This window comes from Tachypleus tridentatus, chromosome 7 (assembly GCF_004210375.1).
Source record: "Tachypleus tridentatus isolate NWPU-2018 chromosome 7, ASM421037v1, whole genome shotgun sequence".
In the NCBI taxonomy this organism is placed as follows: domain Eukaryota; kingdom Metazoa; phylum Arthropoda; class Merostomata; order Xiphosura; family Limulidae; genus Tachypleus; species Tachypleus tridentatus.
In genome coordinates, this window is record NC_134831.1 from 10429331 (window position 1) to 10448725 (window position 19395).

General features: G+C 31.5%; 3 protein-coding genes across 4 annotated transcripts in view; all 3 read right to left on the reverse strand.

The window, feature by feature from the left end:
* LOC143257907 (aquaporin AQPAe.a-like) overlaps positions 1–19395 on the reverse strand; it is a 75358-nt gene that overhangs the window by 51949 nt on the left and 4014 nt on the right. The gene's annotated exons all lie outside the window — the stretch shown is intronic.
* LOC143257908 (uncharacterized) overlaps positions 1–19395 on the reverse strand; it is a 47031-nt gene that overhangs the window by 27219 nt on the left and 417 nt on the right. The window contains exons 2-4 of one of the 2 annotated variants that reach the window (XM_076516947.1): positions 18406–18543; positions 16535–16884; positions 14848–14986 (exon numbers count right to left, since the gene is read on the reverse strand). In XM_076516947.1, coding sequence (XP_076373062.1) covers positions 14871–14986; positions 16535–16884; positions 18406–18543 — 604 coding nt within the window. In that variant the 3' untranslated portion in view covers positions 14848–14870. Of the gene's footprint in view, positions 1–14847; positions 14987–16534; positions 16885–18405; positions 18544–19395 lie in introns of those variants that run through there. The other variant, XM_076516948.1, reaches the window with a different exon arrangement.
* Positions 9486–12878, reverse strand: LOC143255088 (uncharacterized). Its single transcript, XM_076510196.1, has 4 exons — positions 12733–12878; positions 11825–11961; positions 10723–10955; positions 9486–10584 (listed from the first exon to the last, which is right to left on the reverse strand). Exons 3-4 carry the CDS (start codon positions 10949–10951, stop codon positions 10175–10177), a joined length of 639 nt encoding a protein of 212 aa, XP_076366311.1. The 5' UTR covers positions 10952–10955; positions 11825–11961; positions 12733–12878; the 3' UTR covers positions 9486–10174.

Here is a 19395-nt window from a genome sequence, read left to right on the forward strand (position 1 = left end):
CTTATTTAATATATTAGCATTGCCTCGACCCGTCAGAACGTGTTAGGTTGGAGGTTTGTATAAAAAACCCAGCCCCTTCCCTTCCTTCAGAGATTTTTGTTCACCATAGCTCTCCTTCAGCAACAATAAAAACAAGTTTCAAGTGCACTCTCACAATATCAAGGGGAATGGTGCAATTTAAATTGGACGTAATTCGCAATAACATTACACACACGTGCGTAAAACTGACACACGGTAATATATTAGAGTTTAATCAGCAGAAAAACAATCGTATCACGTTAGTGTTTTTTAATTTCACATACATTTATGAACATTGTACAAAACTCTTATTTATTATTAATATTTTTTGCACTTTTCACTTTATTGTCCACATTATAACTGTATTAAGACTGGTTACATGCCATTTCTGATGTTAAAAAATCGTTACAAAATTGAAAACAAAATTTTTTCAGCATTTTAGTTATTTCTTCCGAATATATTATATTTTCAAAGGTTTTTAGAAATCTTTTTTTTTTCTATTCATGTTGTAACAAAAGATGGTAATTTTCACAAAACAGAAATGCATGATTTTAAAACTCAACATTTTCATTATTCAAAAATGTAATTAGATGTCTAAAGGTATTTCCAATGATGTCATTTTAATTTTAACAACTATGTTTGGAAGTGTGAAATCAAACAAATATTTCATTTAAAACAAAGGTTTTTTTTCGAGATAAAACATCATTAATTAAGAGCTTTTATGTACGTTGAGTACTTGTATACTTGCTAATACTTCTTTCTATTGTTGGCATTGTAACTCCTGCTAAAGATTAATATATATTTAATTATTCCAACTCAAAATAAAGTATTTTGTGTTCATCCTTATTTCATCTTCTATTAGTTTCACCAAGCCAATTTATCCCTATCACGCTGAATAAGTTTGTTAAAAAATTATCTAATATACATAAATACAGCGTTTTTGTTTAATTTGTTTTTGTTTCGACTTCTTTTTGAGTTAAAATACCAAATTATACAATTAGTCAGAGGTTTGGATTTGCTGTTTTTACCGTAGCCCTTTCTTATGATTTTACTTATTTTACTATTTAACTTTATTAAAATGTTATTATTTTCACTAATATTTATGATAAGTTTTGCCATTTTCTTCTTCGATTAGATGACTAATCAGATTGTAAGAATAATAACTTTCGTTTACTTTTGCGTATTTTCTTGATGTTTTGTCTCCAACATTAAAATGAAAAGTTTGGTATAATTAAACTAAAAATTAAAATAATTAATTTTTATTTAGTCACGTAAGTGAAAATACATTCATCTATATAAATTGCAGATTCATTATAAACTACTGCTTAATTTTTACTGACTTAGATTTTCACTAACAATTTGAATACTTCGTGTTATGTAATATTTCTCATGAGCTCTTATTCATTTTTTGATAAATTCCCTTGTTTCTTATCCTCAATAAGAAATACGTTCAAATTATTCTCTAGTTTTATTTTTTACGTCGATGTAGCTTACAGCAGTCCGTGAGCAAACACTGCTTCAGTTATAAATAATTACATGATCAAAAGTTTCTGCTTGTAATTTATTCATCGTTATGCAGAGCATTGGGATGTTGTTTTTTTTTCATCGGTTTGATTCAACACAAGCTATGCCGTTAATTCAATTTTTCTACTTGCAAATGGTAAATGAACAAAAAGTCAAATAATTGTATGAAACTGATAGTGCATTTTATGTTCTAAAAGTCTCCGTATTGCTTCAGGTGCGCTAATGTATCTTATATCCAAATAAGTCGCAGCTTTATCATGAACTATTGCTTGGTTTGGCTCATTTTGATTCTGTCTAATCACATTTATGTAGTTGTGGTATTTTACACGTATCTGAAAATGTACTTCACTGATATCATATATGTTCATACTTCGACGTATATATGCGCATTATACTTGAAACTAAAATGTTCATTAAACAAACCTGTTCTAAAAATCATAATTTCTAATTTGAACAGTTCTATCGTCTCTTATCTTATACAACCGATACCTATCTACAATTGCCATTATCTTATTTATAAATTCTTTCGAAAACTTATTTGTAGATTTTCCATTAGCCACACATCCATGTATCATAATACATCTCCTCACTATTTCAAACAAACATGCGTCAATTTCTGGATCTGGAGTTTCTTAGCACACTATTTTATCTGTCATTTCTAAAACCTTGTATTTTAACGTTTTATCTCAGTATAATTAAAACATATGCATGTACCTTTATAGCATGTACATAAGGTACTGATTACCCCTAAATATTCTATTTCAAATTTTCTCCAGTAATGCAACAAGCGTAATTTTGAACACTTTTGCAACTAAGTCAAGTCTATCAAATGCTAACGTCCGGGAAATATGTCTTTCTGCATTTCAGACCGATTTTGGGACCGGCATGAATAGGTGGTTAAGGCACTCGACTCGTAATTCGATTTTCATGGGTTTGAATCCTCGTCACACCAAACATGCTTGCACTTTCAGCTGTGGAGGCTGAATATAATGTGTGACGATATAATGTTACGGTCAATCCCACTATTCGTTGGTAAAAGAGTAGCCCAAAGAGTTGGCGGTGGGTGGTGATAATTAGCTGCTTTCCCTTTAGTTTTACACTACTAAATTAGGGACGGTTAGCGCAGATAGCCCTCGAGTAGATTTGCGCGAAATTAAAAACAAAACAACCAACCAAACAGACCGGTTTGGATCGCATGTCATCGTTACAAACAGGTAAAGTCTTGCACACCTACAAACAATAGCTATTGCTTCGTGAATGTTAAGAGGATGACAGTAAATAACCATTCTTACTCAAGCAGTATGCGCGACATCATGTAAACAATACATCAGACCTTTATATTTCTCAACATGTAATTACGATTGCTTTATTTTAATTAGTTGTGTTTGCTTCAACATGAGAATGTGAAATAACACCCCCGTTACTAAAATAGCTTTCCTCCAATTAAAATTGGGTTACGTTCATCTTTACGAATTGTTGTTTGAACAACTTTGTACTCTAACATTGAAATATTTGAACGTTTTGCATTTTTATAACTTTCAATCTCCATATTCGGCTTTCATTCTGATTCTCTATAGGGATAAAATAACGTATAAGTCACTGGATCCAAATCTGAGCTCAAAATGTTCAAATTTATTAACGAATGTTATACATTAGGTGCATATACTCTGATATTTCTTTCAAAAAGTGGTTTTCCACATTTTTTTCTAAAAACCTTTGCAACCTCATCCAATGTTAAGTAGTAACGTCTTCAATCAGAATTCCTATCATGCCTGCCCCGAGTGGCACAGAGGTAATACTGCAGACTCACACCGCTATAATCCGGATTTCGATACCTGTGGTGGGCAGAGCACAGATAGCCCATTGTGTAACTTTGTGCTTAATTCAAAACAACAACAACTGATTTATCAAATGCGTTATTATCGATGGTGGTAATTTCCCTTTGTATATTTCTTCTATTTGCTCCCTTTCAGCCTTGGGGGCGTTATAATGTGACGGTCAATCCCACTATTCGTTGGTAAAAGAGTAGCCCAAGAGTTGGCGGTGGGTGGTGATGATGACTAGCTGCCTTACCTCTAGTCTTACATTGCTAAATTAGGGACGGCTAGCACAGATAGCCCTCGAGTAGCTTTGTGCGAAATTAAAAACAAACAAACAAACTATTTGCTCAGCTTTGAATTGCATTAAAACACCGTCTTTTTTTCAGTGTGCTTCTGAATTTTGTTTTCAACTTTTCAAGAATATGTTCATGTTCTAATCTTCCTTTTTCTTGATTAAATATTCTGTGATTTGATGAGCCCTAAATCTTTGTTATTAAAATATCGATTTCTTCATACAGATATAAATATTGTTCTTGTAACTGGAAATGTTGTTGTATTACGGTAAATAACGTTTCGAAAAAATCTTAAATTACAGGACTTCGAAATATTTTGGTGCTTCTAGCTCAGGATATGCATAAATAAAAATGTAGAACAATCTAAAAAAGTAGATTTCAAGCTAACCTTCATGAACGTTCGAATAATTATATACACACTTAAGAGGACAATAACAGGTTATAGTTTTGTTGCTAACGGCCCAGATGAACAAAGCGTCAGCAAAACACAGCTGGAGTTAATATATATCAGATAATAAATCGAAAGAATGTTTTGCTGCTCAACATTTTTGTATTCTAAGTAATTTTTATTTGCCTTTTCTCTCCCTTTAACTTTTTAAATATCATTTAAAAATGTAATACTTAACTGACAAACCAAGACAGCTATCTTTTTGTTGAAGTTATTTTAACTGTTGGCACTAAACTTAGCCGTTTGAATTTTCGCTTTACGAAGTTACGTAATAGGACTACATCATTCACCACTTTTCCTTTTGTTACGTCTAACGTGATACACACGTAGCAAATTCAATCAACAAGGGTGTACATCAAGGTGAGATCGATACTTTATGTTAAAGGTAATTGAATGGTGTTTAGCACAGAGTTATAGATTTAAACAGTTGTAAAATTCCCAAACAGTGGAAACAGATACGGGTCAAGGAACTTTCGCTTCCTTTCATTTGGAAGAAATCCAAACTTTACAAACTTCTCAAATATAAAACATACAAACATTAAAATTTCCAGAAAAAAAAACACTACACCTCATTATAAAACAACTGTAACGTTTGACCTATTTTATTTAACACTTTTTGATATTCAGGAAGGCTAGAAGTTATTTCAGTCTATGAAATGTAATAAAGCTAAGATATACCACATGCATAACGTAAGTCACGTTGTAAGTATGGTTGAATACCTAAAATAGTACGGCTGAATATATAAAACAATATAAATTTGGGCTGAACAACAAGAATAGTAGGAATTTTCAACCCAACTTCTCATTGACAAAACGTTTGATCAATTTTAACGATTTTATCTAAATTCAGAAACTTTATCTTTAACATTGAGAGTACAAATTTTACAAAATCACAAGGTATCAAACTACCCACTTTTCAAAAATACAAATGTAATTAGATTCAGAGACTTTGTGTCAAGTAGCTGATCGCACGAAATTCTAAATTGTACCAAACGAATCGTTTCGGTCCCGAGACTTGCAAACATTTGGAGTTTCCGCCTAAGTCTCTAGGGAACACAGGGATTGCCCCCCACCAAAAAAAAAGCAGGCCCCAAATGTCGCGTGGATTTACTTTACAATAAACAAGTACTAAATATGCATTATAGTGGTCCTGTAAATGTGAAGCAACGAACCACACGGTAGATAATTCAAGATAAATAGTACTTTATTTGATGTATAAAATTCTTTAGAATTTATATTGATATCATAAGCATTGAGTGAACAGACACGATTCCTTCTCTCATTAGCAGTCATGGAAATGTTCGTTTGAGTATTGGAAGTTCGATCCTAGTAATTACATCAAACTAAACAACAAAGTCTAGGAAGTTTGCCAGGATAGAGTGGGAAGTTTTATCAACACATAAAACTCCTCTCACTTAAAGAAGCGGGCTGACGCCACCCAGATGTTATCGTGTTCGGCTGAAGAGTGAAAGGTTCAGAACCTGATTTTTAGCATTATAAGTCTTCAAACTTATCGTTGAGACATTGGGAATCACTTTGTTATATATAATTTTATTGTGCTTAAAAATTTTGTTATTGAAATACTGAAGTTAAGAAAAATTTTTATATCTCAATCTAATCGTTTCTTTCTGAGAAAGTGATAACTTTCTTCTAAGGGATTTCTGAATTGTTTGTTTGTTTGTATGATGAATTTTCGCTAGTTGTTCCTAACTTAGCTGTGTAAGACTAGTAGAACATGTTTGATGTGACGGGGATTTCAACCCTCGAACCTCAGGTTACGATTCGAGCGCCCTATCCACCTGGACATGCCGGGACTCTTATGAAGTAATTCAGAAAATAATATAAATCATAATTTACATTTTATAAATGTTTCTGTAATCGATCTTTTGTATCACACTTACAAACACCTCACCAATACACATGTTAACAATTATTTTTTGTTGTAATAAACTCTTGTTTACATATAGGGTAAAGGTTATTTATATACGTTATGCAATATACAGGTTTTTTTTTTTAGCCGGGATATATCAATTCTTGGAAGAGTTCTGAGTTTTTTGGTTTTTCTTCAAGTATAATTCTTTTAGTTCGGAGCTCCATCACTTCTTCATCGATTTGAGATATAATAATAGTTTTGGATAAAGAGATCAGATCCTTTCGATTGATCCATTTGTTCTAAAATAATTTCAGTTTGGGGGTAGGTGATAAAGATCCTGATGAGTAATAAAATCTGATCTGCCCCCCAGTGGATCAGCGGTATGACTTACAACGCTAAAAACCTTGTTTCAATACCTGTGGTGAGCAGAGCACAGATAGCCCATTGTGCTTAATTCAAAACAACACACCTGCTGTAGTATGCACGTGCCCCAAGCTTGGCATTGCTGGCGAATAAACATATACTTATTTTGCTCGTGATTGTACTTCAGTATTCTTCGTAGAATTGGCTGGGACTTGTGGAAGTAAAATCAATTGGAGGTAAAATAATTTATTGATTTGTATTTTGGAACTGAGTTTTCAAATTTTATTAAAGAACTGTATGTGATTTATGTTTTTGCTACTCGGCTGATACTGTCTTTACTGCTGAATCTTAACTAACTGATCAAGGTTGTCTAATGTCTTCCGATTCTCAGCTAAGGAAAGTTTGCAAGTGCCACGCCTAATGTTTTTGTGGATCAGGCGTCGATTTCTTCTCGAACTGTTGGCGTTCACGCGAGCTAAGCCAAGTTTCTTTGCGTTCCCTTGTACGCGTGGATTGCTTGTTCTCGTTACAGCGTCATCATAAATTTATCGAGTAGGATGTTTTATTTATATGCAAAAACGGCTCGTTTGGGTTGAGAAAATATTTTACATAGAGGAGCGAACAACGTTTCGACCTTCTTCGGTCATCGTCAGGTTCACAAAGAAAGAGGAAGCTGATGTCAGGAATATATGGTATACAGCAGTATATGGTTTCGTGATTTTTTGATTCGTGAGATATATTTACTTTTGTTAGTTGATTTTGCTTTATGTCTAGGTGTGTGCGTATTATGTTTTCTACGGTTTCTAGAGGAAACTTATTGATGTTGATGAAGTATTGTTTTATTTTGTCTAATTCGTCGTGGCCAGGCATGGCCTAGCGCGTAAGGCGTGCGACTCGTAATCCGAGGGTCGCGGGTTCGCGCCCGCGTCGCGCTAAACATGCTCGCCCTCCCAGCCGTGGGGCGTATAATGTGACGGTCAATCCCACTTTTCGTTGGTAAAAAAAGTAGCCCAAGAGTTGGCGGTGGGTGGTGATGACTAGCTGCCTTCCCTCTAGTCTTACACTACTAAATTAGGGACGGCTAGCACAGATAGCCCTCGAGTAGCTTTGTGCGAAATTTCCAAACAAACAAACTAATTCGTCGTTAATTTTATCTGGTGAGCATAGTTTTATGGCTGTGTTTATTTGGTTTCTTAGTATGTTGAGTTTTTGTTTTGTTTCATGTGCTGAGTCCCAAGGAATGTATAGTCCAGTATGGGTGATTTTTCAGTGGATTTCTGTTTTGAATCGTGTGTCAGTTCTTGTAATTTTGAGGTGAAGAAATGATATTTGATTGCTTTCTTCCTGTTCACATGTGAAGTTAATGTTGGGATGTATAGAGTTAATGTGATTGAAAAAATTAAGTATGTGTTCTGTAGATTTGAATCCCGCAACCGTGTCATCTACATATCTGTACCAGTATAGTGGTGGATGTAATGCTGTGTTAATTGCTTGTGTTTCAACCTGTGTCATAAAAATATTGGCTAGGACTGGTAATACTGGATTGCCCATGCTCAGGCCATTTGTTTGTATATAGTTTTGGTTGTTGAACATGAAGTTTGTCTTTATCGTGGTGAATTCTATGAGGGTTGCTAACTGGTTACTGGGAATTTCTATAGTTGGGTTAGGGTCTCGGATATAGAGTTCTAAGGCTATCTTGCAGGCTTCAGTGGTTGGAACTTCTGTAAAGAGGGATATAACATCGAAACTGGCCATTAAGGCTTTATGATTAAGTTGATTCAGATTAGACTTGAAATTAAGTCTTTGATGAATGAGCTGGCTGATGTTACATATTTGGAGAATGCCCACGCTATGTATTTACCAAGATTGTAATTAAACGATTCATATGTGGACATTATTGGTCGTAAAGGACAATCTGGTTTATGAGGTTTGGGGATGCCGTATATTTGCGGTGTGCGTGAGTCGGTTTTACGTAGGAAGGAATAAAGTGTTTGTGAAATTGTGTTGGCTTTTTTCATTTGTAGTAGTAATTTGTTCAGTTGCGTCTCGTGTGTCTGTTGGATTCGTGTGTATTGGTTTAAATTTGTTCGTGTCTGATAGGATGTTCTTCATTTTTTGGGTGTATTCATTCGTGTTCATTATGACTATAGCGTTACCTTTATCTGCTTTTACAATTTTTATGTTTTTGTCTTGTTTTAGGTTTTTAATGGAATTAATGTCTCTTTTTGTAAGGTTGTTTTTTAGTTTTCTGTTTTGTGAGAAAATTCTTTGAAAAAATCGTTTAAGATGTTGTTTTTAGGTGTTTGTGGAAAATATAAATTTGTAATTTTACCTGGGAAGTTTGGCTGTCAAGAAGACAACTTAGATAATTTTATTGACAAACTCTGTATATCCTAAAGACTTACTATTACTATTTTTAAAATGTCATAGTGATGTAAGCATCGATAGTTCAGTCTTCACTTGTTGAATGACTAACCTGAGACAAAGGAAATTAAGAACTTTTTTTTTGTGTGTGTGCTGAAGAATTCCACTGTCGACTGACTAAAAGATATATTTCGAAAAACAAACGTGAAAGAAAAAACGCATAGAGAGGAACGTGATTGTGTGTATATATATTTGATATTGTTCAGTTTATATTTCTCTGTTTTTTCATCTTAATATTACATACACACGTAACATCTTGTACATTATTAAATATTTTTATTTGAATTTAATTGAATTATTCCCTTTGACAATTCTTACAGAAATGACAACTGTCAAAAAGCGCTCCCCTTGGCAGCAGTCTGTTCTTGCGCTTATTAAAATGAAGTGGAATGGTGGCTGTAGAGATAAAAATCCTCGTGTCCACTGAGAGGAGTTAAGAGTTCTAATGTGCTAAATGCATCCTTTTTGTCGAAACTCAAATATTTTTTCGAACATTGCTTTCAGGCTCCTTTGCTATGATCCAAGACATATTTATTTATTAATCAGTATGTGTAGGTGTGTGTGTGTGTGTGTGTTTTTCTTACAGCAAAGCCACAAAGGGCTATCTGCGCAGCCCACCGAGGGGAATCGAACCCCTGATTTTAGCGTTATAAATCCGGAGACATACCGCTGTACTATTCCTAGCATCCCATTCACTAAACTAAGCTTCGGGTTTAAAAAAGGAAACAAAAACCAAACCAAGTTATTAACAAAATGAATTTTACATTTATTGAAACATTTTAAATTAAGTGCATAATGATTTCGTTTTCAAAAAATTTTTGTATTAATATATATTTACAATTCAAGTTATGATCCCAGCTTGAATTTATACCATCGTAATCTCAACCACTTATAGATACCAATGTAAAACTTCAGAGCAAATAGATCTCACTTTCATAAGATTTCTTCAACTTAGCTAAACAGGTAATCTTGTCTATAATGAAAGATTTTTTTCCACCTTCAAAAACATGTTTAATAACACAGTCCAATAATAACTAATAATTTATACCCCCCCACTACTTTTCAAATATTACAATAAACAACGAAAAATAATCATTTAAGAATCACTTCAAAGAGAAAATTTTTCATCACAATTTCTTACAAGTTATGTACATGGCCCTTGAATATTTTGGACAAAAATATTTATAATGATTATTTATAAAGTATAAAAACATTTGTATTTTTTTCCTGTATTAAAAATTTTTTGCTATTTAATATTTGCAAGCGTTCTTCAGTCTCAGATTTGGTTTCTTCATCTTCTTCACACAATCTTTGTTCTTTGTTATCTTCTTCTTCCTCCAAGTTGTATGGTTCCATTTCTTTTACACTGCTCAAATCTTCCTCAGTTACTGCTTTACTACCAATCTCTGACTCAGATTCCATTATTACATTCTTTACTATACAAAGCTTGTTTATCACAATCTTTGCTCAATTCTTCTCTGGGCTGTATTTTATCTTTATTCAATTTTAAGAATCCTTTCTCAGAGATTTCTGCTAGTTTCTCCTCAGGATGCACAATTTCTTCAAAGGGTTCAACATGTTCTACATCTTTTTCTGTATAATTTTCAACAGAAAATTCCAGTTTGGCTTTTCCTTCAGTCCCAAGATATTCTTGTTTTCCTTTCTTTTCATACAAAAGGTGTTCAGTGTCTTTGTATCCCTCATCTTCAACTTGCCCGATATCACCAATGTCTTCACCTTCAAGATCACAGTCCTGATGTTCTTCTTCTGACTCATTTTCCTCATCTCCAGACTCCTTGAGGTTTTCATCTGTTACTGTGGCTATGAAGTAAAATTATACTTTGAAACCCTTGTCTCATTCTGATTTATAATATAAAGAAGAATCAATATACAATAAGAAACAGTGGCTGACATGCTGTGTAAGTATCATTCTATGAAATGTGAATGTTATTACAAAACCTGTTGTTTCTTCACTTTCATCTACGAAGTCTATTGGTCCTTCCGATACTGATGAAGCTACAGAGATGTAGCTATTTGGTCGAGATTGAATGTCTTTCAAGTTGCTAGGAGAAGGGTGCAATCTGTGACAAAGGCGATGACTTTCATGAAGAAAATGAAGCTGCTTTCTTGAAGTATGAAGTTCGTTCGTCATGCATCCGCAGTCTTTCTTCTTCCCTCTCTGAGACATACAACTATATGATAGGAAGAGAAATAAGAGTTAAATGAACTTCAGTATATTAGTTAAACAAAGATAGATTTATCAGAAAATTAGAAAGTAAAATATGACTTACAATATACAAGTACAAGTACACAAATTCAAAAAAAGAAACAAAAAGCAGAAAATTATAATGTTTTTTTCTGAAACTGTAACTGTTTAAGACTTTTCTTGTTCTTTATATTATTGTGTTCACTTTCTCAATTAACTTAAACAATTTTTGACCAGCTTGTGGTTTCAATTTTACTTCTGGACAAACCTGATCAATACTTTGGGTCCTTAAAATCTATTTTGTGACAGTTTTTTTTGTTTTTTTTTTACTGGCTATACAACTATATACAAAAGAAATTAATAAATTGTCTTTTTTATTTATTTTTACAGTGCTTATTTTTTCAAAGGAAACTAAAGAGAATTTAATTATATCTGTTGGTTTTTAAGTTAAAACATTCATTTATTAATTGATACTTAGTCAAATAATAAATATAATTCAATAGAACAAATTCAGATTCTTTTTGGAAAATGATGAATTCATCTTTTGAAATAGCAGCAATTGTTATAACGAATTATTTCCATTTCCCTTGTTTGTTGAAAAAGTAACACATTAAATAAAATAAAATCTCTCTTCAAATATTATTTGAAGATTGTTTTAATCAGGTATAAAACATTGTAGTTAGTCATAAAACAGATATCTGGTTATAGGTTAAATACATCCACAACTTCTTAAACATACAAGAATGTTTTAAAAAAACGTCTCTACAAACAATACCCATCTTTCTATGCTTTTACTACCATTGTTAAATTGGATGATTTTATGATTAGATAAATTCTATAAAATATACAACTTACCAAGAGTTGAGTCAAATGTCTATTTATAGTGCTCGATATATTCATTAATTTTGGAAAAGGTAAACTAAGTAACAGGCCTGTCTTCCTTGCAACAACTGAAGTTTCTGCATGAGTGTTATTGCTTTCTTCCCCCACAACTGTAAGCAGCAGAATTATTAAATCATGAAATAAGTAACAAACAAGCTACAATATTAAGAGAACATTTAATATTTCCTTACCAATAAGATTTGAGAACCATGTTAAGCCTTATAAGTGATCTTCATCTGAATGGACTATCAGATTGTGCAAACAGGTAAATACAACATTTAAGTTGGATTATACAATTTGTTTTCTCCTTTTTAATTACGTTCACAATGTAACAGTACAAATTGTTTAAGCCAGCCTGTTTTTGTGTAAAGAGAACTGTAATAATGAAAACAAATACAAAGTTATAAATCAACTTTATTTTGGAAACAAAAACAGTTTTATACCAGCATTTTGTAATTCAATAACAAAAACACCCAAACATACATTTTCAAATATATGGGAAAATGATAATCTCAAAGACTCAACAAATGTTATTTTATTATAAGAGTGGCCTTTGTTGTTTTTGCTCAACCATACTAGTAATCTAGTCCATTTGCTGCTTTATTTCATTACGGAGAATCTCATGCTACATTTATCGAATAGCGATCAATCAGAAAACATGCGACTCAAATGAAAATAGCTGTTTTTGACAGGAAAAGAATATGTGAAAAACTGTTTCACAATTAAAGACTTGTATTTCTTAAACTAAAGAAAATACTATATAGTCATATCTTTACAAAATTTCTTTGCTTAACTATTAATGCTGAAATATTCTGACATTAACAAGAGATTCTATTTCATTACAAACTTCTATCAAGTTGTTTTTCAAAGCTAGTACTCACCTTCTCCACTGCAGGCATTAAACATGTCATCTTCAGACACTCTTAGGCCTTCATTTAATGCTGAAGTAAGTTGATTAGCTGAAATATAGTTACATGCATTACACCTGTAACAACAAATTACTTATCACAGTTTTAACACTGAAATTTATACGAGATATTATTACATCAGCGTTAAAGACTCCAGTGCTACTGTAAATGACAACAGAAACAAAAGTACAGAATAATTTTCTTATCAAAACTACCTCAAAAACAAATACTTCCAAAAATCATGGTATGTTTGAAGTTAGTACCAAAATTAGTATCTAACAAGTCATTACAGAAGTTAATATTTTTCAGATGCTTAAAATAAAGTTATCTTGGTAAATGGATGCTAGAACTAGTTCTTTCAAATCTTTTTGACCATCAAGTTCACTTGCCATCTGGAATACACATTAAAAAGAAAAAAAAAAGATTATATATATTATACACACATACACATGTGCGTGCATGTAAAAATGAAAACAAATATATCACTTGGATAAAATATTTACACAAGTCTTTGATGCTACCAAGACATGTACACATCTCTTAGTTGTCAAGTGCATACTTGCATATCAAATTTATGTAAAAATAATAGTTCTAACTTTAATTTAATAATTCTAATACAAAAATACTTTTACCTTATGACTGTTATTTTGTAACATTTATGTTGTGAAGTTCGCACATACATAAAAAAAAAATCATTTAAACTTTCATTTTTCTGCATTCTTTAAAGCTCCATGATTCTTTTTCCTTTGAAACAAACACACAGGCATAACAAGAATAGCCTAACACTAAATAGCGTAAACAGTATACAAGTAAGAAAATCAGCACTACATAACAATGATGGAGCTATAATTTTTAAAGAGAAAAGTAAAATTAAAATTACTAGTTGAGGTACCCGCACATTGGACAAAAGTTATTTAAATTCACAATTGATGAAAAGGTTATCTTAAGAAATGAAAAGTTGTTTCCTTTATATATAATTTAAAAAAAAAAACCAAAATGCCCATACACACAGCAAAACACAAAAAGTGAAACCAAGTTTACATGCAACTCCTCAAGGACCCAACAAACCTTCATGCCAAATTTGGTGAAAATCCATCAACAGAGGAGAAATAGTGTTTAAAAAACCTACAAAAACACTCATAAAACCTCAAACTACAAAACCGAAAATTTTTGTGCATTCCCCCTCCATGGACCTAATGAACCTCCATACCAGTTTTGGTGAAAATCCATCCACACCCTGTGAAGTATTTGCGTAGTCATACAACAGACAGTGTTATTATATTTATATAGATGGCGCCAGTACATTAGATCTGCATGTGAGTTATTCCTGACATCATATCTGCACCCTTAGAATGGAGAAAAATAAGGTTTCCCATGATGGGAAACAAAGGCAAAATGAGAACAATCATGACCACTATTGCAAATCTACATGCACAGAGGATAAAACATTTCACAAAGTTATGGGTTATACATCACGTAATAAAGCTTTTCCAGCATCATATAAGCAAGAATCCCATTACAGTATGCTACTTTTGTAATTTGGTAGCAAAGGATAAGAGTTTTAATTGTTTCAATTTATTTTTTTTACGAGTAAGGATTTGTTATGGACTTATTCTAAAACACTGTTGTTTTTTGTTTATACACTTACATAGAGACAAAGACAAATGTTAAAGATTTCAAAATACATCAAAAGAGCATATTCAAAATAAATTACCACCAAATATTGCACATATTCTCCATAAAACTATTAAATCCAGATTAATGTAGCATAAACCCCAGCAAATCAGTATTAACATTATAAAATCAAACTTTAATAAAATAATTCAGTTTAATGTTTCATTCTCAGTAAAACATTGTAAATCTCATATTAGTAACAGATTAAATAAATTTTAGAAAATGACATTTACAATTGTGAATATCACAGGTACATAAAATACATTAAACTTTCACAGTAACATTAAAGTAATTAATACTGATTTAGACAAGTGTGCTGATTCATTGGTTAGTATAACTTCTTGGAATCTAAAACAACCATGTTATTTAACATTTGCATAACACATCCAAAAAAAAAGTTTTTATATTTATAAAAGAAAAAAAATTATAGAATTCTATCATACCTCAGCAACATACTGAAATTCTTTCCTTGGAATCTGAAAAATCTGGGAAATGAGTTCTTGCTTTTCTGTCAAAGCTTCTGCAATTTGTTGATCTTTTCGACGTAACATTTCTAAATTAAACAAGATTAGTTAAACTGTTGAAATTAATTTAGTTCAAATTATGTTCACGATTTTTACTAAGCTGTTAGAGGTATATGCTGGTATCTTGAAAATGTTTTAAACATTTTGTAAAAATTTTTAAAAGTGCTAATTGCTACCGAATTAGTTCTAATCCTCTTATCAATTTTGCAAAACATATAAGAATATATTATTACAAGATCAGACCAACTTTATGAACTAATAACAAGACAATCCTGACCACTACTGATAGTACAGCAAGATGGACATGAAACTTATGCACGAATATTTTTTTTTTTTTATAAATTAGTTTACTCTAGCAGTACAACATTATTGTACAAGATACAAGTAATACACTCAAGTATTGGACAAATAATATGGTGAAAAGTTAGTATTCAAAAGTACACTTATATAGGAAAAATTTAAATTTCAAAAAGAGGACTTTAAAACTTTTTGGTACAAGTTTTTGTGATGCAAGTTTGTTTTTTGTTGTTTTTCTTCAATATCCTAAAAACATGACCATGGTTAAGTTAATAAATCCTACAAGAAATAAAATAACCTGTACCTCCAATTTTATCACTATTCTGTTAAAGCTAATAGAGCTTCCAATTTTAGTAGAAAAATTTACCTTAGTCAATGTAACATTTACTTTCAAAGACACTAGCCAGTTGGTATACATTTTTTTTTATGTGAGCTGATTTTATAACAGAATTTTCTCTCATTCCAAACTGCTCTTCGTACATGGCAGTACTGCCTTTCCCTTCGCCTTCATAAACCAGTTTTTAAATCTATACTATATTCTTTATGTTAATATTAGGCTGAAATCCAAGTTGAATCTTTCCACGCAAACGATAGAGAAAACAAAAACGAATTTACAAAACTTAGTGGCAAGATTGTCTTTCTTATACTAGTGCTGCCAGTAAGATGAATAACAAAGTACATAAGGTTTGTACATTAACAATAACCCCTTCCTTTATACTGCATATTTTAAGACTACTTCCATAGCTTTTAAAAACCACCTACTAGTACATACATCATTCTAGTCAAGTCTGGGTAAAATCAATTTCATTTGGAAATTTTTCCAATTCATTTATTAATATTTAAATAATTTATAATGCTCAAAATAAACTATTTTAAAATACGACGAAAACAAATTATTTTTAATGCCAATTATGAAGTTAATCAGTGAGATCTATTAGTAATAAAAATACACAATGTTAATGTTTAAACATGTAAACAGTACCCGAATTCTAAATAAGATAAACACACACATAGTTTTCATTATGAAAAATCAACTGGATTTACTCTGAAAAAACAAAAAACAGTAAAGATTGCCCAACTACACGTCTTTACTTTGCCTACAGTGTCTTATCAATTGAAAATGTCGTCTAGAAATACATCTGCCTAAAAAAAAACAAAAAAAAACTGTATGTTCATTGTTTGTACATGATTTTGTTGTTTTTAAATATAAATGAACTGGGGAAACATCACGCACACAGTAAAATGATTTATGAAATAAATGATCTACAAGGTAATTGTACCTATAGGAGTAAGTACAGGTTCTGCAACTTGAAGAACCACACTTTCGCTGACTTTAATCTCCGATGGTTCTATCAGCTGGGGTTTGACTGGAACATGAAAAAATTTTACTCTTTCAAGATTCTGTTGTTCTTGGCTATCTTCAACTGAGCTACAAGGTGAAGGAGCTTCTTTCTGTGGTGTGACTGATGAAGTACCCTTCTGTGGATGATTTTCTGTTGGTGGGAGTTTGGGACTATATATTTCAGTGTTAGGAACACTATGTGAGCTGCTATCACATGTTTCTCCTGTGTCTGTGGATTTCACACCATTGCTTACTTCAGAATGTGAAGATTCTAATGATACAGGCATCCTAGGTTTATGACAGAGAGTTAATTTCTTATTAATTCTCTCAACACTGGCTCGGGCAATTTAACCAACCATGTGATCTCTTTGTAATCATTTAATATCATTATAGATTTAATACTTCTAATTTTCAAAACAGTGTGTATATCGTTGGCAATCTTTCAGTTAATGTGTCTTTAATGTACAAAAAATAATTTTGAATGAAGTACTTTCAATAAATTAAAATAATGATTTCAATATATAATCCATCAATATATAGGGTATTTATTTTGAACAGTCCATGTGCAAAGTGATTTTCATGTTTAAATTAAAATAGTTTTTCATGTCAAAAATATCAAGTTTCACTTGTTTAATCTCTAAAACCTCCTAAATACATTTCAAATGTTTATTTTTAGTAAAACTTTACATTTTATCTGTTATTTTCTCTACCCTAACTACATATAAAGTTAGTCAATATGACTGACCTCTTAACCCCCCTGCCAAATTGAAATAAGCCTCCAACTACTACCTGCACCATTATAAGTTGCATATCACTCTGGAAATGTGCAGTTCACATTAAACTACTGAATTGCATTATCAATGAGTTACTACAAGCTGTTTGCATGTGTAGCTTATAAAATTATTATTATTTATTTTACCTGATCTAAACTTAATGTAAAGAGAGAGATCCTTAATTCTATACTTTACTTTTATAATAATAAATAAAGAATAACCATGGAAAACAAGATATAAAGCACTTAGCAAATCATCTTTTCTCTTGCTGTCAACTGTCAATGAAACTAAACACTCCCTTTAACACACACCACACCAATGGTAGTAATGCACTAAATAATTTTTATTTAATTCAATAATGCACCAAAGAAAATAGACTAACAACATGCAAAAAGTAGCCAATTTCCCCTTATAATTTTTCAGGTTTTCTAACTATGTGACAAGAGTTGGTACAAAATCATACAAGCTGGTTTTTAACTTTCTCACAGGAATAAACAGCATATTAAGTAAAATTGATGATTATTGATTCAGAAAACGTTATACAATACTTTATTTGATAAATGTTATACTAATTGGTATAACACAAATAAAATAAGCTTCGTAAAACTTTAAATATAAGACACTAAAATCTTTTGTCATGTACAGTAAAGGATACCCATTGCAATAGGGTTAAGTGAAATATGCATTGTACACAGGAATATTTCATTTCTTAAAGGTTTTCATGCTACTTAAAAAGCATTATATATTTAATCTTCAAAAACAAGACTCATTTCCATTAACTATTTTAATCACAGTACGGCAGTGATTATGTTTTTCTGCTAAAAGAAGAATCAATCAATAAAGTATCCTTAAAATTTAAATCTAAATAAATCAGTTTGATTAATATTTAGTAAATAATTTTACCTTAAACCTCAACTACTCTTTCTCTTTATAAAAAAAAGAGAAGTTTTCTTTAATAACTGTTATAATGAAAGTTTAAAGTTTGGTGTTCATATGGTTCTAAAAATAATATCAAACTGCTAATTTTAAAGCTTACACTTTGTTTTTTGTCAGAGAATCTTCTGAAATATCTTCTGTTCTTTTAGACAACAATGTGGAGGAATCCTGGGCTTTGGCTGATTGGCCATGTCTTGGATTGTGAGCTTCGGAGGCTTCTGTGATATACTTTAACCACCTATTACAAATAAATTTTATTAACAGTGAAGTAAAAGAAGGACCACATAAAGCTTTATGTAAGTAAATTCTACAGTATTTTATTAACACAACCTGATATAACAAGCAAAATACACATTTCATTGTACAAGTTCATGGTTATGCCATAATTTGAAGTATTATGTTCAATCTTGGGGTCATTACCTTAGGATAGACATTCAACTGTAGGAAAGAGTTTAGAGGAGGGTCACCAAAATGGGATGGAGGGGTTGTTATATGAGGAGAGATTAAGATCCTTAAAGTTGTTTTTATTGAAAAACAAAAATATTAGAGGGGGGATTTGATCAAAGTGTTTAGGATTGTAAAAGGAACTGATAATTGATGCATCAACATTTTTCATATTTGACAGCCACAGTTACAGAACCAAGGGACAATTTTATATTTAGACAATGTAGAAACTGTACATGTATGATGAATGTTAACACTTGATTAAAGTTCACAAAATAATTTTTTTTTTATGGTACATCTAAATAATCACTAAAACCTTTAGAAATCGGACTGTACATTCTTTAGTTATATTACCTGGTATTCAAGATACAAAAATTACTTCAAACTAAATGAAAAATGTTTAATTTTAATATAACATTTCAAAAGTCATAATATACATAAAATAACCTTAAATACTGAATAGTGGCCAGTGAAACTATACGAATTTACATTAACAACTATGTGCTTTGTTTTTTTGTTTGTAAAGGTGAAGATAACCACACTTATAGTAGACAACATTATTCTGTATATCAACCATTTATCAGAACTTTAAAATTTTTTTAATAGTTTCCTTTCAAAGGGAAATCATCTATCAGCTACATATTTG